General features: G+C 39.3%; 1 protein-coding gene across 1 annotated transcript in view; it reads right to left on the bottom strand.

The window, feature by feature from the left end:
• Nucleotides 1–23,699, bottom strand: part of ESR1 (estrogen receptor 1) — a gene marked incomplete at its 3' end in the record, with an annotated part of 276,093 nt that overhangs the window by 123,924 nt on the left and 128,470 nt on the right. The window contains exon 4 of the mRNA XM_080700149.1: nt 8,239–8,574. Within this exon, the coding sequence (XP_080556275.1) occupies nt 8,239–8,574 (336 nt within the window). The remainder of the gene's footprint in view (nt 1–8,238; nt 8,575–23,699) is intronic.

Genomic DNA, 23,699 nt, shown 5'->3' with positions numbered 1-23,699 from the left:
AAGAAAACAATAACACGATGGTGGTACGGAACAAATTTCAAATCTGTCTTGTGAGCTTTCTCTAGAAAGGTATTGATTATATAAGGAATTGGAAGATGAGTAAGCTCCTTTCATTTAATTCTACTGTACCATGAGATTCCTTCTAAAGTACTCATTGTTTTTTCTCTCTCCATGCACTGAGATTTCATGTGAGCCAATACCGATTTTCTCTCCTTTTTGCAGCTCTTAAGTCAGTAACTCCTAAAGAAAACTAACATCTTATACCACAGAAACATACCTCCACTACAACTAGAGAAATTCAAACTGGGTACAGTCATGTTGGTACCTTGGACACACAGAGGTTCAACTACATGCATTAAACTATACCATTGTCTGGAGTAAACAGATTCTAAGGATCTGGATACAGAATAGATTAATTAAAAAAAAAAACCCAAAACAAAAAACTCCAGACCAGTCACCCCAGAAAGTCAGCCACATGAACCTCAAAGCAGCTGTGTAATGGGAGGGATACTCTAAGAATACAGCTATTTTATAGTCATGGAAAATGGTCAGTCACCTTGTTAGGACAGAACTATTGAGAGTATAAGCCATAGTTTTTATCTAAGTGAAAGATATCCCTAATACCTTAAAATTGTATACATTAAAGCCAGGCATAGGGATGCATACCTGTAATCTCAGTATTTGAGAGACAGGAAGAGTGAAGGTTCAAAGCCCACCTCAGCAACTTGGTGAGGCCCTCAGCAACTTAATGAGATCCTGTTTCAAAATAAAAGTAAAAATAAGGCTGGGAGGTATGTCATGGAGGCAGAATGCCTGGATTCAATCTCCACACAAAAATATGTATTTAATTTAATTTTGCACACAGAAAATTTTCAAAGAGCAAGTTGGCAGCTTAAGCATACTAAATTGGGGTTACAGAAATGCTCCTTTTACAAAGGCCCTTACACAAGAATATACATGAGCCAACTAGAACTACTCATCTTTCCATTTGAAAAAAGAAAATCCAACTACAGTTTTGTCAAAAGAAAAAATTACAGCAATTCAGCTTAAAGATCTTAATTGGCTTTATTTTGCAATCCTAGAATTGGACAACACTTCAGTTCATAAAATAGAATAGGTGTTACAAAGGGAAAAGTAGAGGAATTCAGCTTTACAGACAGAGAAAGGCTAAAGGAAGCAGAAACAAAGAATGAAAGGTGGCGTAATCATTTCAAAGTTTCTTGGAAAACATGGACAGGGAGATAGAACAATAGAAAAATAACTGATCGATTAGCCTCAGATTATTTCAAGTTATTCTTCATAAGAACTAAAGGGCATACGTAGTAAAGCAGAGGGACTTCAATGTCATGCCACCTGAAGTGGGCTCGCTTGGGAATTGGGTGTGTTTTCTTTCTTCTCCAGATTCTCAGGTGGTCAGTTAGCAATCTGACCTTCAGTATGAATGGCTGCTCTTTGGTGGCTTAGTCTGGTCTGTTGGGGCCTATTGCAGGAACTTAGTCCAACCCAGTGGCTCCTCTAATTTTAATTTCACAAATGAATCATCCAGTAGCAAATCTTGCATGAAGGAAATAAGAAAACTGGGAAGAGTGATGACTATGAGATAGATTCCAATTGACTCGTTCTGCAGTGTACACCTGGAAGATATTCTGGATAGAGGAATGGTTATCCTGAAAGGGCAAAGTCAACTCAAGATCATATTGTGAAGCCGGGCGTGGTGGCACATGCTTGTAATCCCAGTAGTTGGGAGGGTGAGACAGGAGGATTGCAGGTTTGAAGCCAACCTTGACAATTTAGTGAGGTCCTCCACAATTTAGTGAGACCCTGTTTCCAAATAAGAAATAAAATCAGGCTGGGGGTTTAGCTCAGAGCTAAAATGCCTCTGGGTTCAATACCACATGCCACACATACCTCCCCCCAAAAGACCATATTGTGAAAGTAGTTCTAGGTTTCAGAAAGGAAGCAGAAGTTGTGTTGCTCTGGGGGGGAAATGGGCATCGAATTGGAATGGAGGGGGAGGCAGTGATTCAAGCAAAAGAAAAAGAAAATGAACTATCCATTCTATTACTTAATATTGAATATTGAATATTACTTATTAATATTAATAATACAGCTTTATATATAATAATATATATATTTTATATATATTTATATTTTTATTTAATATAAATATAAATATAAATATTTATATTTATAATAAATATATTTATAATATTTATATTATATATAATTATATTATATATTATATGTTATATATTATATATTATATATTATATATATATATTTAATATAAATATAAAATATAAATATATATTTATATTTTATTTTATATATATATACTCCTTCCTTATATATATATATACTCCTTCTGTATTATTGTAATCAATATTGAATATTACTTAATATTGAATGGAGAAGCAGACCCCTATTATACTTATACTTATTAGGGAGACTAATAAGGGGAAAAGGAGGACCAATGAGATTATCTGTGGTACGTAGATCATGTTGGAAAGTAGAAAGTAAATAAGAAATCAATAAAAATTTTTCTACAAAGGTCTTTTCCAAGGGTCTCTCAAAAAAAAAAAAAACCAATAACTTTTATCTAGGGTTAGGGATCCTAAGGAAAAATCGATTTCCCTTTATTAAACTGTGGGGGGCACTATCATTTATCCTTTAAATCAATTACTAACTTAGATAATAAGATTCAAATTTAATTGAATAGGAATCCCCTCTAAAACTCATGGCTACGTGGAACCTGTGAATTCCACCTTATTTAGAGATAGTCTTTGCAGTTGGGATTAAGACAAGGTCATAGTAGAATAGAGTGGAATCTAAATTCCCTTCTAGGAGGAAATCTGGATACAGAAGCACAGGGAGGACACCATGGAATGACAGGCTGGTGGAGACTGCTGACACACATGTCTGCAGCTACACCAAGGAGCGACAGCAGCCCAGACCCTCAGGAAAGTCGGCAATGGGTCAGGAGAGAGCACTCCTGACCAAGGCCTTGGTGTCAGACTTCTCGCCTCCACAGCTGTGAGAGAATACCTTCTTGCTGTTTGAAGCCACCTGGTCTACAATACATTGCTAGAGCAGCCAGGGGCCTTGTCACAGGCTTCTATATCAGAGTTACCTTTTTCTTGTTCTCCCTCATGTCTTCTTCCCATCTATGTATTTCTTCTATCTCCACAAGTCCCTGAGAAATTTACAAGAGACCCTAAGAGCACTATAGAGCATCCTCAGAGTGGTATCTGTTTCTCAGGCAACAGATCACACAGAAGAGTTTATTCGTGTTTGTCCTTGAATACGTTTAAAAGGACACCTGATTTGAAGACAGTGCAGGTTGGGACCACCTTAAATCACCTTGTGACTAGGGGACCAAGGTCATCCTCAAACACCTGCTGCCCACTCCTCACAAAAGTCCCCTGTAAAGGAAGAGTCCTGCATTCCCAAAGGAACTCTGTCTCTCCCCCTTGAGATGGCCAGCATTCTCCCTTGAATGGGTATTTCCTACTTTCCTACATAAACCTCTGTCTATGTCTGAAAAAAAAAGAACTATAATTGGAAATTAAAACAGGAAGTGTACCATTTTAGAATATTGATTTACAGAAATTATTTTGGTAGTGACGAAGGGGATGACACAGGGAAGAGAGACTGGGAGAGGAAAGCCCAGCTAGCTAGCAAGACAGTGTTGTCATTTGGTCTCGGAAGATAAAAGATGGAGACCAAGCTGGCGACTGCAGAATGGAGAAGCAGCTTATACCTGGAGATGTTGAAGAGGAAGAAGTGACAGGACGTGGTGAAGAAGAGCCCGAATTGATTAAAGCTGGGTGAGGGAGAAGGTGGAGGCCCCGGCAGCCAGGGAGAGCATCGGAGGAATAAGTTTGCTGGTAGGGAGGGGGAGAAAAAGGGAAGACAGCCAGTTTGGTTTGGATAATGGATGGACGTGTGACCTTCAATTCTAGTCCTTCAGACAACTGAAAGTGCAAAGTGAATATTAAGGTGTTTAGGACCTAGAGAAAAAAATTCAGAAAATCATAAGCCAAATGTTCCTGGAGGAAGCTTTTTGCAGACTAACTTTTGCAGTTGGTTAGAAGCAGTGGAAGTGCTAGGGGTATGCACTACCCAGTCTGGAGCACCCGCGGCAGGTGGCAGGAGCGAGAAGGGAAGTCTGGTGCCTCGTTCTTCTCTCCTGGGGAACAATCTTGATGTCCTATTAAAACTAAAAATTCAGTAACCACCTATTTATAAGCACTAGTTTTATCTGAATGTCTCAAGTCTCATGGGTGTGTGTGTGTGTGTGTGTGTGTTATGAGCAAAATGAATGGAGAATTTTTAAATATCTCCACACAGGACAGACAAACCACACTATATATTCGACTAACCAAAATTAAGCAAAACATGTTACGTTAAACTGATAACTCTTTTGATTTATTTTTGATTTCAGAATTGGGAAAAATAACCTCTCCGATAGTCACATCTTTTGTCCTGCTTCTAAAGCTCACAATACATTGGAACTAAAAAAGAACAAAGCTCTTCAACTTGGAAGGCAAACTATGGGAGAAGTCTTAAAAGTACTTCCTTAAGAGGCCATTTAATAAATAGAATTAAAGCAACTGTGCAGCCACCTACAGAAGGCGGTGTGGGAGCTTCACCTCCTTCTGTATCCCAGGCTGCGTTCAGATGAATCGAAGCGACAAATGTAAAAAGGGAAACTATGAAAGAGCCAGACCAAAACATTGTTCTGTCAGTTAAAATCTTTTACAAGATATTTGCCAGGCAGAGGCAATGGAACTCCTCCAGTTCTAAGTCAGCTTCAAAGCCAGCAGTTAGGTAATCCATTCGCTGGGGCAGTGGAGACAATACGCAGAAGTAAATAATTAGCCAATCCTACACTGGGTGGGCCAAACATTCCTCTTTATAGCAAGAGCTCCCGGTTTTTCCCCCTCAAAAATACGGAATAGAAACAATTTTTTTTAATATACTTTACATTAGTTTTCCAGATTACCATATAAATATCAAAAAAAAGTGTGGCCTGTAAGACAACAGAAATATATTGCCTCAAGGTTCTGGGGCAAGAAGTCTTAAAGTCAGGTGTCAACAGGGCCAGATGCTTGGAAGGTTCTAGAGAAGAGCCCACCCTGGCCTCTTAGCCTCTGCTATTTGCTGTGAACCTCTGTGTTCCTTGGCTTGTGCCTGGCTCCAGCCCCATGGTCCTCCTCTCCCAGAGTTCCTGCACATCATCCCTCTAGTTACAGATATCCAGTTCTGCATCCAAATTTTCCCTTTAATAAAGACACCAGTCATCCTGGATTAGGCCTTCAGCATTTCCTCTTGATTACCTTTATGTAGACTATTTCCAAATAAGGTCCAGTTCTGAGTTAGGATGCAATTCAACACATAAACACTTCAATAAGTAACCTCTTTTCATTTGCCCTGCCCTGGCATGGTGGCACACACTTGTAATCCCCACGCTTGGGAGGCGGAGACAGGAGGATCGCGCAGGTTCGAAGTCAGCCATGCTGGCTTAAGAGACCCTGTTTCCAAATAAAAATATAAAAAATAGGTCTGGGAGTGTAGCCCAGAGGTGGAAGGGCTTCCAGGAACCCCAGTACCACCAAAAGAAAAAAAAAATTGCCCTGACAATCACCCACAGAAGTGGCAAATCAACAGCCCAAACCCCTCCATAACGTGGCCTGGGAACACCCAGCAGCCTGCCCACTCTGCTTGGACCCAGATTCTGGGGCTGACCCAGGCTTTCTGAAGCAGACCCTTGAGGTTTGAGGCAGAGAGGCCCCGCTAGGGCTTGCTTCTCAAATACTCTCAAGATGGAAAGCTGGTTTCTAAAGGCAGCATAGCTTCTGGCCTTTGAAGACCCATGGAGCTTCAACGTTTCTCATGAAAGAACAATCAAGCAAGTAGCTGCTTTCCAAGAGTTTGACCCAGCACTTGCTCAGGAGCACTGGGAAGCTGTGCAGGCTGCCTAGGGAAAGCACTCCGGAGGGAGTGGCCACCATTCATGGCAGGCGATGATGCTAGCCTGGCTAAGGCTTTGTGATGGCTGGATCTGGAATGTCCTTCAAAGTCTCCATGCTGAGCTTGGTACCCAGCATGGCACTATTCACGGGCAGAGCTTTGTGGAGGTGATTGGATCCAGAGGGCCCGACCTCATCAGTGGATCCATTCACTTCAGGACTCCTAGCTGAATGGACACTCAGGGGGTTGTGGAAACTGTGGGAGGTGGAGCCTAGTTGAAGGGAGTGGGTCTTTGGGAGTGAGCCCCAGAGACTGTATCATGCCCTGCCACACCCAGCCCCAGCCTCCCAGCTGCGCAGAGCTGAGCAGCTTCCTCCACGGCCCCTTCCCGCCCTGATATTCTGCCCCACTGCAGACCCCAAGCACAGGAGTCAGTCAACCACAGGCTGCAGCCTCTGAAATTACAAGTTTCAATAAGTCTTTCCTTCCTAAGTTGTTTTTCTCAGGCATTTTGGTCACAGCGACCAATAGCTAACTAGTACAATCTAATTATAGAACGGCTGCCAAATCTAAATGGCAGACCTTGCCCCTAAGCATATGTATCTGTCACCTCTCCAGGATGTCGCTTATACATCCACCCCAGGTTCTCTCATTGCTGGGCCTTGTCAAAGGAGCCCAGAGCACCACGGCAGCCCGAGAGCGTGGTCGGCTGGTCTGACTATAGTTGGGAAGCAGAGCACTAGGAAGATTTGCCAAGTCTCTAGGATCCACAGGAAACTTCCAGAATATAAGGTGTTCCTAGAAGATGTCCCCAGTTCCCAGAGGGAGGGATGGTGGCCTCTCTCTGCCCTTGACCCTACCTGCTTAAAGTTTCAATTATAAAATTCACCTGTCAATAGACAACGGAAGCCTCTTAAGGTCCTCAGAGCTCCTGTCGATACAATCCTCTGAACCCTCACAAAGGAAATGTTAGAAATGATGTCTCACTAAGGCTGCCAGAGAGAAATCAGAACAGCAAGTAGACTCTGAAGAGAGGTAAAAAGAATACCAAACAGACACGGTGGCACACATCTGTAATCCCACTACTGGGGAGGCTGAGACAAGAGGGTCCCGAGCACCACTTCTGAGAGAATCAGCCAAAGGATGCAGGTGTCGCTTAGAACATTAGATCTTTTTATTCTCCCAGCAGTGATGCTCTCCCAGCTGGGCACGGTGGACAACACCTGTAATCCTAGGACTTGGGGGGGCTGAAACAGGAGGATCATAGGTTAAAGGCCAATGCATGGTAACTTAATGAGAGCCTGAAATAAAAAATAAAAGGGGATGGGGTATAGCTCAGAGGTAAAATACCCCTGGGTTCAATCCCAAGTACCACCAGAGAAAAAGGACAATGCTAATATATATATATATATATATATATATATATATATATATATATTTTTTTTTTTTTTTTTTTTTTTTTTGGTGGTACTGGTGTTCCTGGAAGCCCTTCTACCTCCGGCCTACACTCCCAGACCTATTTTTACATTTTTATTTGGAAACAGGGTCTCCTAAGCCAGCGCGCACGACTGGCTTCGAACCTGTGCGATCCTCCTGTCTCTGCCTCCCAAGCGTGGGGATTACAAGCGTGCGCCACCACGCCTGGCTCAATTTTATATTTTACTGTATTTCTCTTTCTCCTAAAATACTATGTAAAATTAGGTCAGATAATTATCATTCGTTAAATAAAAAATATGTAAAGTTCATAAGATCTCTAAAGAAGATATTTTTAAATGTTTAGTAACTGTTTAAGTATCTTGAGCAATAGTCCTCAATACTGAAAACTTTTATAGATCATTTAGTATTAAACACTTCTGATGCTGTGCACATACGATATCTAAACTTTTTTTTAACAGTCTACCCAAAATCTTTTTGCCAAATAACAACCACAAAAAGTGCTGTGTGCACGTATGTTTGTATCACTTTGAATCTCACTATGATATATAATTCCATTGCACTAATAAAAGTATAAAGCAAAACCCAAAAAAGAATGGGTTAAGCTATGTCAAGTTAAGGATTTTACTCTGCGAGATTTTGACTTTAAAAATTTTATTCCTTAAGTTCCAAGAGAATTAGAGTGTATTGATTCCAAAAATGAACAACCCTGATGTAAGCTTGAACTTAATTCGAAAACAAGCTATTGTTCCTTTTTCTCCCACTCTTTTTCCAGTATTGTTCAACCAGTTCCTGGAAAGTTAGTGACTCTTCAGAGGCAGGCTCTCTTACCTGGCACCCTTTTGGCCCAGTTGATCATGTGAACCAGCTCTCTGTCTGCCAGGCTGGTCAGCAGGCCCATCATAGAGGCCTCGCTGAGCGGTCTCGTGGGGTCGTATTCAGAGTAGATTAAGGGAGGCTCAGCCTCCATCAAGGCGCTGACCATCTGGTCGGCTGTCAAGGACAAGGCTGGGCTGTTCTTCTTACTGTGCTTAATCACAAGAGGACTCGGCCAAAGGTTTGTAGCTCTCATGTCTCCGGAGGACCCGATTTCATTCCTGCCCTCCGCACCATCTCTCTGGCGCTTGTGTTTCAACATTCTCCCTCCTCTTCTGTCTTTCCGTATCCCTGAAAACACAGGAAAAAACAAAAACAAAACCACCAAGTAGTTAATTTTTTTTCTCAAGCAAACTTCCCTACAAATACCATCTCCAAAGCTAATAGCCCTTCATTTTATTAAAATAAATATTTGGGAGCACAGGCGAACTCATGTTTAGCAACTGGCTCTCCAAGAAAAAAAGAAAAAGGCATTGATTGGTAGCACTTGCCAGTTTTCATTGTATAAATACTGCTACCATAAAAAATTTCTAGTCACATGGCTGATACTAAGAGGCTTACAAAACTCCTGAAAATAGAGCAGTAGGCTTTTAGGAGCCAGTACAAGCTGGCTGTAACACCATGCCTGTGTGTGTGTGTGTGTGTGTGTGTGTGTGTGTGTGTGTGTGTGTATGTGTGTGTGTTTAACATGCTATAAAAACAGAATTATGAGAGCTAGTTATTCCTTTCTTAATGAAAAATTAAATTTTTTTATTGGTGCACTGTAATTATACACCATAGTGATGTCCAGTTCAATACAAATACACAAGCAGACAGCACTGGGTTGGATTCTCTCCAGATTCCATCCCACCGCTTCTCCACACCCCATATATGTTAGGAGATTGGTAGTGATCCCTTCATATATGGACATGAGATCATTCCAACTGTTCCCTTCCTCAGTCCTCTGTTTTTCCCTCCCTGCCTCCCTCCCCCAACCCCGTCCACTATCCCACTGGCCTCTCTCCTCATTTCTAGGCAGTCCCTTCTTTCCTATTTTCTCTCTAGCTTCCACACAAGAGAGAAAACATAAGACCCTTGACTTTCTGAGAATGCGGTTCTTAATGGCATATTGCTCCCTAGTGCTGCCCGTTTTTCTGCAAATGACATAATTCTGTCCTTCTCTGTGGCTGAGTGAAGCTCCATTGTGCATCTAGACCACATGTTCCTTATCAGCTCTTCGGCTGACAGATGCCTAGGTTGGTTCCATACAATAGCTAGTGTGGGTCCTGTTGCTATAAACATGGGCACGCTTGTATCACTGTAGTATTCTGACTTTAATTCTTTTGGAAAGATACCAAGGAGTGGGATGGCTAGATCATGTGGTGATTCTACTCCTAGTCTCGTGAGGAAGTGTCATACTGATCTCCATAGTCTTGTATTATTTTACATTCCCACCAACAGTGTATAAGAATTCCTATCTCCCACATCCTTTCCAGAATTTATTATTGTTTGTAATCTTGATGACTGCCATTCTAACTAGGATTAGATAAAATCTCGGTGTAGTTTCGATTTCCATCTCCCTGATTGCTAATTATGTTAAACACTTTTTAAAATTTTGTATTGGTGCATTGTAGTCATACATCTTAATGGGGTGTAAGATGGTAGATGCATACATGCACACATCACTCATTTAGCCCTTCCCCAATTCCCAACCCCATTCCCTCCCCTTCCTTCTTCATGATTGGCTTACTGATTGACTTTGATTTGCTTGTGAATGTACATCATGTACATTATAAAATTTATTGGCCATTTGTATATCTTCTTTAGAGAGGTGTCTATTCGGTTCAATTACGCATTTTCATTGAGTTATTTGTTATTTCAGTGTTACATTTCATTTATTTATTTATTTTTGTGGTATGGGGCTGGAACCCAGAAGCATTCTACCTCCTAGCTACACCCCCCAGCCCTATTTTTTATTCTTTTATTTTGAAACAAGGTCTTGCTGAGTTGCAAAGGACCTCACTAAGTAGCTGAGGCTGTCCTTGAACTGCGGTCCTCCTGTCTCAGCCTCCCAAATACTGGGATTACAAGCGTGAGCCACCACACTCAGCCTCAAGCATTACTCTTTTAGAGTTCTTCATATATCGTAGATATTAGTCCTCTATCAGAGGAGTATCTGACAAAGATTTTCTCTCCATCTGTAGGTTCTGTCTTCACACTCTTGATCATTTCCTTTGCTTTGCAGAAGGTTTTAAATTTAATGATATCTCTTTAATTGATTCTTAGTTTTATTTTCTAAGCTTTGGGGGTCTTATTGAGAAAGTCTCCAGCAGTGTCTATATGTTGGAAAGTTGGCTCCTATGTTTTCTTCTAGTAATTGCAAAGTTCTGATCTAGTTTCTAGGTCTTTGGTCCATCTTGAGTTGACTCTAGTTTAGGGTGAGAAATTAAGGTTTAATTTCATTTCTCTACCTATGGATATCCAATTATGCTAGCATCATTTGTTGGAAAGGTTATCTTCTCTTCAGTGTATGTTTTTGGTTCCTTAATTTAAAAAACTGGCTATAAATAAGCATGAAGGTTTATCTCTGTATTTTCCACTTTATTCTATTGGCCTGTACATCTAATTCTGTGTCAATAGCCTATTTTTATTACTATAGCTCTGTAGTATGTATGTATGTACGTGTGTGTGTGTGTGTGTGTGTGTGTGTGTTGTGTGTGCTGTGTGTATGGTGCTGAGGATTGAACCTTGAACCCATGGGAATTTTACCTTCTTTGAACTGCATCTCCAGTACCATTTTAGTTTTTATTTTGAAACAGGGTCCCCACTAAGTTGAGGACTCCCTCATTATGTTGCACAGGTGGTCTGCCTGTACTATAATCTGAACTTAGATATTATAATCCCTCAGCATGGTTCTTATTGCTCAGAATTGCTTTGGCTATTCTCAGTCTTTTGTTCTTCCCCATGAATTTTAGGACTGTTTTTTCTAGCTCTGTGAAGAATGACATTGATAGTTTGAGGGATTGTGCTGAATCTCCAGAACACTTTTGGTAGTATGATCCTTTTGATAATATTTTATTCTGCCTATACATGGGGGATCACATAAGAGGTCTTTTTGTCTTCTAAGGTCATCTTCAATTTATTTTTTAGTGTTCTGTTTAGCATCAAAGACTGTCTCTGCCATGATGATTCTTTTAATAATAAAAGGGCATTTTAAAACTGGTTGTGGAGACACACACCTTTCATCACAGTACTTGGGAGGCTGAGATAGATGGACCACATCTATGTGAGAATTCTTATATTCAAAATAACAATTTTAAGGAAAATCAATGAACATCAAGAAAATGGAAAAACAATTCGGCAATGTATCAGAGACTAAAGCTTCTTTGAGATTAATTTTAAAAACTGCTTTAAAGCTGAAAGGTACGCTAAACAAAATGAAAACTGTGATAGAGGGCATCAATAGCAGAATCAGTCAAAGAAATAACAGGTGCGCTTGAAACGAGGCTGTTTGTATATACACTACTGGAGGAGAAAAAAGAATGAAGAATAATGAAGGACGCTGATGGGAACTAAGGGCAGTGGTAAAGAGCAAATATTGAAGTCATGGGGTCAATAGGGACTTGAGAATGCCAAAGTAGAACAGTTATTCAAATAGATAAGAACAGAAAACATCCCCAAACTTAGGAAGGATACAAATATCCAGGTACAGGAAAGTCAAACATACTAGCTATCAAAGGTTACAGACATATATGATTCTCAAAGCGGCCAGAGAAAAGAAATCAACAATATATGTAGATATCCCAGTTTATCTAACAATAAATTCTTAGTAGAAGCTGTTCAGATCAGGAGGAGGTGGGATGAAAATATTCATAATGGTATTGCCAACTGAGAATACCGGGCCCATGAATTATCCTTCAGAAAAGAAGACATAGACAAAGAAAGTATCAGAAAATTCATTTTTCCTGGCCACTCTTACAAGAACTGCTGAAGGAAATCCTTCAAACTGAAATAAGGCAATGTTAACAAGTAAAAGCAAAATATCAGAAACTATAAAAATTACTTGTAAGACTGACTATGCAAACAAATTTACACTGTGCTAACATAACACTATGCATACACCATTTATATATTTACTATGAAGACAAAAATGATAAAAATAATAATTAAATTAATATGCTAAGAGCTAGGTGATATAAAAATATACCAAATGGACATTAAAATTTTAAAATGTAGATGGAAATGGAGTATATGTGTAAACTTTTTAAAGTTCTCTCTCTTTTTCCAATGATTTATAATCAATGTCAAGTTATTATGATTCCAAATAGCTTGGTATAATCAAAAGATGTTTGTGTAAGTTTTAGGGTAACCACAAGGCAAAATCAGTAATAGACTCATTAAAAACAATAAGCAAGGAATCAAAACACACTACTAGAGACAATCATTTAACTACAAAAGAAGACTAAAACTATTTAACCACAACAGAAGGAAGGAAGGAAGGAAGGAAGGAAGGAAGGAAGGAAGGAAGGAAGGAAAAGAAGGAAGGAAGGCAACAAAACTCTGAAAAACATAATGGCTGTATAGTAAGATCTAACCTATCAATAAGTATCTTAAATGCAAGTGATCAAATTATCTAATTAAAAAGCACTAGCAAATGAATTAAAATCTTGGGACCAACTATTTGCTGCTTGTAAGAAACTCACTTCCTTTCTAAGGACATGAATAGCCCGAAGGCGAAAAGTTGGAAAAAGATTCAAATGGAATCCAAAAGAAAGCAGGAGTAGTCATTCCTACAGCAGATAAAAAAGAGACTGTAAATCAAAAGCAGTAATAAAAGACAAAGAAGGTCATTGTATAATGATGAAGGGGTCAATTCAACAAATTTTTCTAAAACATATGTGTCCAATATTAGGCCATTCAAATATATAAGCAAATATTAACAGACCTAAAGGGAGAGACTTCCAAACAATAATAGCAGGAGACTTCAACATGCTGCTTTCAGCAACGGACAAATCATCCAGACAGAAAATCAACAAACACACACCAGAGTTAAATTGCACCACAGAGCAAGTGGACCAGATATCTACAGAGAACATTCCATCCAACAGCTGAAGAATACACATTCTTCTCAACAACACAATAAACATTCTCCAGGATAGGTCTTAGAGGCCATAAAAAGTCTCAGATTTTTTTAAAAAAATTAAAATAATATTAAGCATCTTTTTAAACTAGAAAATGGTATTGAGAAAAACCTTAGAAACTATATGACTAAATGGAAATTAAACATGTGTTGTTTGATTTAGTTTGCTACCCAGAGGTAGAAGGGTTTTCAGGAACCTCAGTACCACCAAAAAAAATAATAAATGAATGAATAAATAAAGAGCTCAAATAAGCAGCCTATTGTTACACTTCAAGAAGTTAAAAAAGGAACAAACCAAAACCCAAATTAGTAGAAGAAAATAAAAATTAGAACAGAAGTAAATAGTGACTAAAACAACAATATGGAAAAATCAATAAAATAAAAAGTTATTTTTGAAAACATAAATAAGAATGGGAAGCCCTTAGACTAAGATAATAAGACAGAAGGCTCAAATAAATAAAATGATAAAATGAGAGATAAAAGGAGAAATCACGGCTTATGTCATAGAAACGAGAAGGGTCATAAGAGGCTATTATGAACAATTATGTGCAAACAAATTTGCAAACCTTGAAAAAAAAATGGCCAAGTTGCTGGATGCACACACCTTACCAAAATCAAATCATAAAGAAACAGAAAATTTGAAAAAAACCATTATGAATAACAAGGGTGAATCAGTAATAAGAAGCCTCCTATCAAAGAACACCATATTAGCTTCAATGATGAACCCATCCAAACATTTAAGGAAGAATTAATACCAATTCTTTTCAAGTTACTCCAAAAATATTTGAAAGGAGGAAACTCTGCCAAACTCTTTTACAATATCAGCATTACCCCGGATATCAAAATAAACAGAACAACTCAACGCAAAATGGATTGATGATTAAAATGTAAGGCATGAAACCATAAAACTACTAGAGGAGCCACACTACAGGACCCTGGAATAGGGAGATTTGGGAGTAAGACCCCAAAGCACAAGCAATTAAAACACAAATAGACAGATGAGATTACATCAAAATACAGCTTCTGGACCTCAAAGGAAACAGTCTACAGTGAAGAGAGAAATTAAGGAATATGAGAAAATATTTGCAAACTCCAAATTAGATAAGAGGTTTAAGAGCCGGAATATATAGGTACCTCAACTCCATAGCAAAGTAATAATAATAATAATTTAAATTTTTAAATGAGCAATGGTCTTAAATAGATATTTCTCAAAAGAAGACATACAAATGGCTAACAGATATATGGAAATAGGTTTAACATCACTAATTTTCAGGGAAATACACATCAAAATTATAATGTTTAACATGATTTGAATATCATATCACAAATATATGTATGGAAACATCTCATAGTACTCTATAAATGTGTATAATTTTTGTGTCCATTTCAAACAGTTTTTAAAGATTAGCTCTTAAAATCATTTTTAAAAGCATTTAGTAAATATTCTTATCACCCAAGTAAGTAGACCTCTTCATGGAGGACACTAAAGGATACCAATTTGCCCAAAATGTGTTAAAGCCTCTGGACCACAGAGATATTCAGTAAATTTTTCACTGCTGCTGAACCGTACCTCATCACCATAGAAACACCCTAATTAACATTAAAAAAAACTAATAATCTAATCAAGAAATGGGCAATTGATCTAAATAGACACTTCACAAAGAATAAATACAAATGGCCAATAATACATGAACAAATGTTCAACATCATTAGCAATCAGAGAGATACAAATTAAAACTACATTAAGATTCCCTCCCATCAATAAAAAAGAAACCTGACCAGTTTAAAAAAAAAAAAAAAGATTCCCTCCAACCCCAACTAGAATGGCAACCACCAAGAAGTTAAACAACCATAAATGCTGGCGAGGATGTGAAGAGATAAGAATTCTTGTACACTGTCAGTGGGATTGAAAATTAGTACAGCCTCTAGGGAGATCAGAGTGGAGATTCCTCAGAGAATTAGGAATGGACTCACCACGTGACCCAGCCACAACACTCCTAGGTATCTTTAGGAAGGGACTGAAATCAGAATATTAAAGCAAGACATACATATCAGTGTTTATAGCAACACAATTATAATAGCCAATTATGGAACCAATGCATGAGTCCATTAACGAATGGATTACAAAATTATGGACTGCTACTCAGCAACAGAGAAGAACAAAGTTATGGTACTTGCAGGAAAGTGGATGGACCTGGAGAATATTAAGTCAAGTGAGACGAGCCAGTCTCAGAAAGTGAAGCTCATATGTTTTCTCTCCTATGTGGAAGCCAGGGAGTAATTGGGACAAAGATAATGGAGGAGAAATTCCACTGGAGCCAGGAAAGTGGTCTAGGGGTAGGGTGGGGAGAGAGAGGGAAATCGGTGAAGGAACATTCGCTGATGTTATAGCCATGTGAGAACACAGCGCTAATCTCAGGATCTTGTACTGGGAAGGGCGCAGGAGGGAGCAAGCCGGGGCAGAGCCCACCAGTGCTGTGTGCGTGGATGTCACTATCACTGTGGACCACATTATGATGTCAGACCACAGTACACTAATAAAAGTAAGAAACAATAAAAAAAAACATTTTTATTGTTAGAGTTTGGTATGAAAAAGAAAAATCACTACCCTTCCTGTTTGCTCAGCATTGTGATGAGCATTGATTAGAACTCACAGAATATATAATGACGATAGCATAGACTTTTATTGTCACTAATATGCACAGAGCACTTACTCTGTGTTTTCAGCACTTTACATACACTGTGTGGAAACAGTCTATTGCTAATTATCCTCACAAAAATCTTGTAATATACGTATTGGAAAACTGCACATGGAGAGGTCCATGGACTACTCTATGATTCCAAATCCTGGCTCTGAAATGAAGTTGATTTTACCTTGCTTTTCAGTTAGAGATTTTTGAATTTTATTCACAAACATAGGTATAAAATTGATGAGTTTGAGGACACCAAGAAGTAAAACAGGTCCAACAAGAACAACGGGGTGTGACCAGCCATCGCACATACTTGGGTGTTTCAGCTATTCACTGCCAGATGTACAAACACCTAGGTGAAGAGAAACGCTGCCCACACTCTGCTCTCAGCTCAGGGCAGCACACCTCAAGTACTATGCTCACTGCAGGATGCTACGTGGTGAAAACAACACACCTATTTAGATTAGAATAACTAGAGTACTGAGAAGAACTGAAATCAGGCAAGTGAGAAACTTTTTTCTTTTGTGTCGCTAAAAGGAAAGAAAACTTAGAGGAAGAGTAAGCACTACCCTCGGACGGACTGTCCTCGACAATACGGGTTCAGCTGGTGGCTTACGAGCCCCAAAGTTAAAATAGAAGCAGTGTGCAGAAACTCTGGGCAGCTGGCTGAAGTACAACATAAGGAAGCAGTTCGTAACAGAGACAACAAAGCCAGAAGCTGCCACCATAAGAAAGCACAAGGCGGACGTCTGGACGTTTCCAAGAATAGGCTAGATGGAAATTTTACAGGGGATGTTTGTGTCAAATCATGAAATGTCCCTTCTTGGAGAGATTTAGAAGTAGGCTCCTCAGATGCATTAGTCATCACGCTATTTAAAACAATGAGTTGAACCACCACACCGATTTGAGTTTTCCAGCAGCATGATTGAGGCTACTGAACACAAGACAAAAATGGCCACAGGTGAGAGATGTGGAACAATAAAATATAACTGGACAGTTGGTGAGAGAGTGGACATTTGTAAAATCATCAGACAGTCAAACAGGGAATGGTACAGTCCACGAGCATGAACAAACATTATCTTTACCTTACCCCAAATGTACTATAGTTGTTTCTACAAAATGTGTGAGCAAAACAAAAATAGAAAACTGCATAAAGTATATGCCCAATTGTATGTGATAAAATCGCAGGGTATGCTTCAGGGAGGAAGGAATCTTATTCTCCTTGTTATTGGTGATAATATTGCATGAATGTTTTACAGCAGTTCAAAAAGATATAACTAGAATTAAGTTGGAGAAGGTGAAAACTAACCCAATCTCTTTTTCTGTTTTATCCTAGTGAGAACAGAAGATCAGAATCAATGATTATAGACTGTAGCCCTGGAGCATGCGGCTAGTTCTTAGTTATAAAGAGTGACAGGCAGAGGAGTGGTGCAGATAATTGAAATCCAAAGATAGAACTGACAAATTATTCTCTGTTCCCTTCCAACATATTTTCCAGAATTATTTGTAGAGCAGCAATCTAAGCTCAATCCTTTCGTCTACCTTTTTTCAACTCTTAAGAAAAATCCAAGAATGCTAAACCACAAGTTCATAAGGTAGAGGCAAGAAAAAATTAGTTTAGATTATGAAAACATTTAACAGGTAGCTCCCTGGGAATCAACAAGTTTATTTGCAGCAAATGCATAGCACTGGAAAACAAGGTGCACTGTGTTGTCTTTTAGTACATTAAAATACTATTTTCAGCAGGGTGTGGTGGTGCACGCTTGTAATCCCAGCATTCGGGAGGCTGAGACCGAAGGATCATGGTTTGCAGACAGCCACAGCTACTTAGTGAGGCCCTCTGCAACTCAGTGAGACCCTGTTTCAAAATAAAGAATAAAAAAATAGGGCAGGGGGTGTAGCTCGGAGGTTGAGTGCCCCTGGGTTCAATCCCCAGATATATATATATATATATATGCACAGACACACACACATATATATATATACATATATATATAATTTTCAGAATTTCTGAGCAAAATATTCAAGGGCACAATACAGATGTTATGTACAAGATATGCTAATGAACACTCACTGTTCACTCTGAAGTTTGTCACTTATTAGTACTTGCATTGAAGCAAATTCTTTATCCTTTCTCTATAAAATTTTAGGCTTAACAATTATTCAGGGTCTTTCCTAATCAGAGTCATAGCTTTATATAAGTAGTTGAGACCTACTCTTATATCTGTCAAACCCATCCTAAGTGTGAAATGCCACCAGTTTGAATTTTATCTGCTTGGGATGAGGCAACTCTAATGTCCTCATCACGTTATTGTAAGGGCTTAGAGGGGCTAAGTATAGAAGCAACACTTAGTACCACTCAGTGTGGATTTGAGTGATTCTAATCCACCCTAGGAGGTGTTAATATAAGAGAATTTGTTAAATCACTAAGCACAGGCAGTCGGAATGAGAATGAAAAGGAGAGGGATGATTCTAGGGCCTCTAGGGAAGGCAGGCCCTGAGGAGTCTCTTCAAAGGCCGCCTGGGATTCGGTAGGTCAGCTGGAAGGTACCTCCACTACTGACTCATTGCTGGCAAGGGGGAAGAGGCTGAAGACATGCCACCTATTTAAGCAATTATATCCAGGCCCTAAAATAAGAGGATCCATCTTAATGAGTGAATGCCTGAGGCATTTTAAAAGCTTGCTTCTAATTAGTTGAGAGTTTATTTAATCATTATTTTCCCAGTCTTAAGTTCTTTGGCTGTAGAATCTTAGGGAAAGTTAACATGCTATCTGAATATTCATTAATGATAGAATTCACTGGCTTATTTGTCTCTAATGCATTCTAATTTTTAATTTTTCTATTATTAAAATGATCTTTTTTTCCTCTTAATAACCTATGCTTCTACAAAAATAACTAATATAACATTAGTAAAGTCATTTTTCTAGTTTCCTACTACTTCAATGTATTAAGTATTTCAAACATTTGCATAATCACTTTTCTTTTGTTTCTCAATAATTTTACATTACTCATGAGATATTAAAAATCCAGACAAAGAAATACACTAAAAGCTTTTAAAATTCAGCATGTTGAAGGAATTAGAATTATTGATTAGTTAAAAATGAAATAACGAACTAATAAAACTGCTCTTGAGAGACTCCCCTGCATTAATTCTACTGCTCACCAAACACTCAAGATGAATCCTACAAGGTAAATACTCATCATCCTCCATTTAATAGAGATGAAAGAAAATCAGACTACCTATTATGTCCAAGGTCATGCCAAGGGCAGCACAGGATCCAAACCAAGGTACCTCTGACACCAGATCCTGTGTATCACAGTATTGAGCCCTTATTAGTCCATTAGATTATGCTATATCTTTAAATTATGCAATTCTGGATTGTTATTAACATTATCACAGCTTCTAAGTTTGTCAGGTCAAGGAACTATGAATTATCTGGCTCACCTAAAACTACTGAATATTTTTTCTCCTTTCACATGTGAAGAATTGCCGCAACTACCAAGCATTTCCCCAGGTACAGTCCTTCTTGCTGTAATCCCTTCCTTTCCACTCTTTCTACCATTAGCGATGGCTGAATAAATGTCCCCCAAGACCCATGGACCAAAGCCTTGGTCCCCAGCCTGTGGTGCCTCAGGGAGGTGGTGGAACCATTGAGAAGCAGGGCTTAATGGCGAGAAGTCAGGTCACTGGGAGGCATGCCCTTGAAGGGGATCCTGGGACACCGGCCCCTTCCTAACTCTCTCTTTGCTCCCCAGCTACCCTGAGGTGAGCGGTTCCTTTACCATCAGCTCCCATCATCATGGACAGCCTCAACAGAGGCCTGAGGCAACAGAGCCAGCCAACTGTTGATGGAAACCTCAGAAACCATGAACTCAAATAACCCTTCCTCCCTATAGATTCATCATCTTGGGTATTTTTTTTATAGTAACAGCTGACTCACACACTAACCTAGTTCATATCCTTATCTCTCTGGCCCAGCTCACTGCAACAGCTCTTAATCTGTCGACTTACCTACCTTCACTCTGCCCTCTCATCTAATTAACTGGGGATTGGTTAACCTCTTAAGCACCCATTTCACCAGCTGTTTATCTAAACCCCTCCATGAGTGCCTCAACCTTAGGAGGAGCTGTATAACCATGCCTTAAAGATTCTGGACAGTTCCATGAGGCTATCTAAGGTGGGATTTCTGGTCACCCCCTGCGTCCATCTGTCTAAAGCATCTATGTTTTGTCTTATATCTTTTTATAGTAATTTCCAATGTGATCACCTTGTTCTCTTTTTCTCCCCCCCCTTTTTTTTTCTTACATCAGCCTCAGAAACTTAATTGAAGCCTCGATTAATTCACAACCTCAGACCCTGCTCCAGCCTAGTGGCACTGCCTCTCCTTCTCTTGCAGCTTTTCTTCTCAATGCCCTTCCTTGTGCCACCTTCCAGTCCTTGACTTCCCCTCCAGAAAGGAAGCTGGGGCAGCCAGAAGGCTCACCTTCTGAGAGACACCACCATGCACTGCCTGATCGCTAAGATTTAAAAATATTTTTCCAGTTTTTTATTTGCTTGTTTGCTTTATGTGTCTGATAGGATGGTGATCTAGTACTTGTGACTTCATCTTGGATAGATGCGGGTAGTCACAATGATTATTTTCATCACTGGTTTTAACAAAATTTCTTATTCTCATTGTTTTTCTATTTAAAAACTGCCGCTCTGTTACGATTTTGATCTAAAATGTCCCCCAAAAGCTCGTGTGTTGAAGCTTGGTCTCCAATGTAGCAAGGTTCAGACACAGAACATGGTTGGAAGAGGTGGCTCATTAGGAATAAAGGTTTGAAACTTAATTGAAGTCCCAATTAATCCTTTCTCTGTCTCTGTCTGTCTGTCTGTCTGTCTGTCTCTCTCTCTCTCTCTCTCCCTTCCTCTTTCTCTTTCTCTTTCTCTTTTTCTCTTTCTCTCTCTCAGGACCCCAGTTGCTTTCCTCTGGCACTCCTTGCTAACACAATGTTTCTGCCTTGGAGCCAGCCGACCATGGACTGAACCTCTGAAACCATAAGCCCAATAAACCTATCTTCTCCTAAGTTGTTCATGTTACAATGACACAAAGTCTAACTAACACAAAGTCTGAAACGCTCCATATCTTCTCCTAGAGTTTTATCAGTATAGTTCATATTAGGGTTTCCTTTCTGTTTTCTGTACGGCATACTAAACAGAAAGAATTTCAAGCTCAATTTAGAAAAGTTGGAGAGAAGGAAAGTAGTTTGTTTTCAGTAAGAAAAGACATCAGTTGTGCCTATAAATTAACTCTTCTCCCAAATGGCAAGTTCAGGAGGCTTAGCTCCTTAAACTGGCTCTTCCCATTTCTTAGCACTATAGTTCACTAGTTCCAAACTGTAATTCTGGTCTCCCCACCCACTAGCAAGCTCACTTATCTGATCACCCTCTCTGATCCAGGCTCCAGCTCTTTTTATAGTGAAACTTGGGGGGCATCACTATCTCCCTCAGCCCAGGAGATGCGCTTCTCCAGAGACACGCAGCCCTGCGCATGCTCCTCTGTTTCACCTTGTGAATATAACTCCCCCTTTACTCAGCGGGGTGATTTATCCCTGTGTGGGAGTAGATTCCCAAGGCAAGTTGGAAAACACTTCCTGGTTCATGTTACATAATAAATGAGGCAAAAAATGACACAACAGGACAGAACCAGGATTGCAATCAACCCCAAGGTGAGAGCCTTCAGTTTCCTCGAAGTGCAGGAGCACAACAAAGCACCCAAAGTTCCAGAAATGTAGAAAAACTGAGGCCTGATGGGAGATTTTATCATTTTGTTGAGTAATTCAAAATGAGCTGTTGTTGATAGGGCATTGTTCGAACATTATTGAAATGCATAATTACACTGATTAATTGGGATAACAGACATTTGTTAAGTCTTGGCTTCCTGGCAGCTCAATTGTCTCCCCGTATCTGGTGAATTTCCCAGTATGTGTGTCAGAACTTGCCTTTCACCATAAAAGCTGCAAGGACAATTACTGCTTTCTGTGGCTCTAGGGTGAAAGTAACTGGCCTGAGCTCCACTCACAACATGCTTGGGGGAGACTGCATGGCCAGGAAATGGGGTGCCGCTTTCTGCTTGCCCTGAGGCTGCTCTGGTGCCCAGGTTTGGAAAGAGGGCCTGCCGCCAGTCGGCTCCAATGGCAAAGGTGATGGCTTCCTGCTTCTCTTGGTCTCATCTGTTTTCCAAGCCTGGTTCTTCACTCTTCACATTCAGTCTGTGACCACTCCAAAAATCACTTCAATAAATTTTTTGGTTAACTGAGAGCCAGTTTGTATTGTTTGCCATCATCAAGAACAACAGCGAGAGCTACCATTTATTGAACATTTGCTATATACCAGGTGCTCATCTAAACTCTTGACCTAAATTACACAAGCTAACTGTCAAGACCACATGTAAGGTAGGTACTATAGTATCTGTCTATATATAGCCAAGAAAACTAAGATACAGAGGTGGGTTTTGAACCCAGATAGATTGATTCTAGGACCCATACTCTTAAATACCATGCCACAGCTGTCTCAGAAAACACTGACTGGTGCAATTTATACGAACCTATGAACATTGTTTATCAACAAAATAAACAGTTTGCATTCTGTGTTTATATCTGGGGTGCTAGAATCCCTGGAGCACAAACCATTGTATAGGTCAGTGTTTCTATTGACCCACCGTGGATACAAGCAGGATTCTAAGTTACTCCTATAATTTTTTTTATTAAAGATTCAAAATTATATAAATGCTGGTCTGGAAGTTTAAAAGGAAATTTTTTTAATTTTTCATTGATAGTTTTATTTAGGCAAGTTGCTTATTAATATATTCTAGAATTTGAATATCAGATATACTACTTTCTCCCTAATAGAGTAGATGGGCTAAAATTGACATCTCCAACCAAAATTATCTTTCAAAATATCTTCATCATGATTTCTCTAAAGTGCCAAAATCGGTCAAGAATAGTTCAAAGAGCCTCTAAAGAGTATCATATACCACTTAAGTGAAATGTATAAATGCTCACAAGAACAGTACACTTTAAATAAACTCATTTAAAATTAGATGAATTAATATTATTTGTTCATTTATAGAACAAAATGTATTAATAACTAGATAGAACTCTAGGGTAAAGTGACAATATCCCCACCTTCACAATACTTTTATTTTGTGAGGACCAGAGACATTAAGCAAATAAATGATATTAAGTAATGGTAAGTTTCAGAAAGAAAAGTAGAGTGCAAAGAGGATGAAGAGGGTACTTAGACCAGAAAGCAAGGTGAGTGGGATGGTCAGCCCTGCTGGAGGGGGGAAGAACCAGTGTGCTGACACTAGGAAGGAAACACACCCAAGCATTCAGGGAAGAGCCAGAGACCAGATCTTGGCTAAGGGTGACCCAACCAGGACAGAAGAAATGAAAGGCAGGCGAGTCCCACAGACCCATGGAGACTAAGGTGAAGATGGCATTGTATTCTGAGAATGATGAGAGCCAATGTTTCTGAGCAGAGGAGTGACATGATAGAATTGACCATTTTAAAAGAGTACCCTGGTACCTCTGAAAACGTAAAGCCATGAACGAAAGCTA

This window comes from Muscardinus avellanarius (genome assembly GCF_963383645.1).
Source record: "Muscardinus avellanarius genome assembly, chromosome: 8".
Classification (NCBI taxonomy): Eukaryota; Metazoa; Chordata; class Mammalia; order Rodentia; family Gliridae; genus Muscardinus; species Muscardinus avellanarius.
Note: the sequence above shows the minus strand (reverse complement) of the source record. Positions and strands in the feature narration are given on the sequence as shown.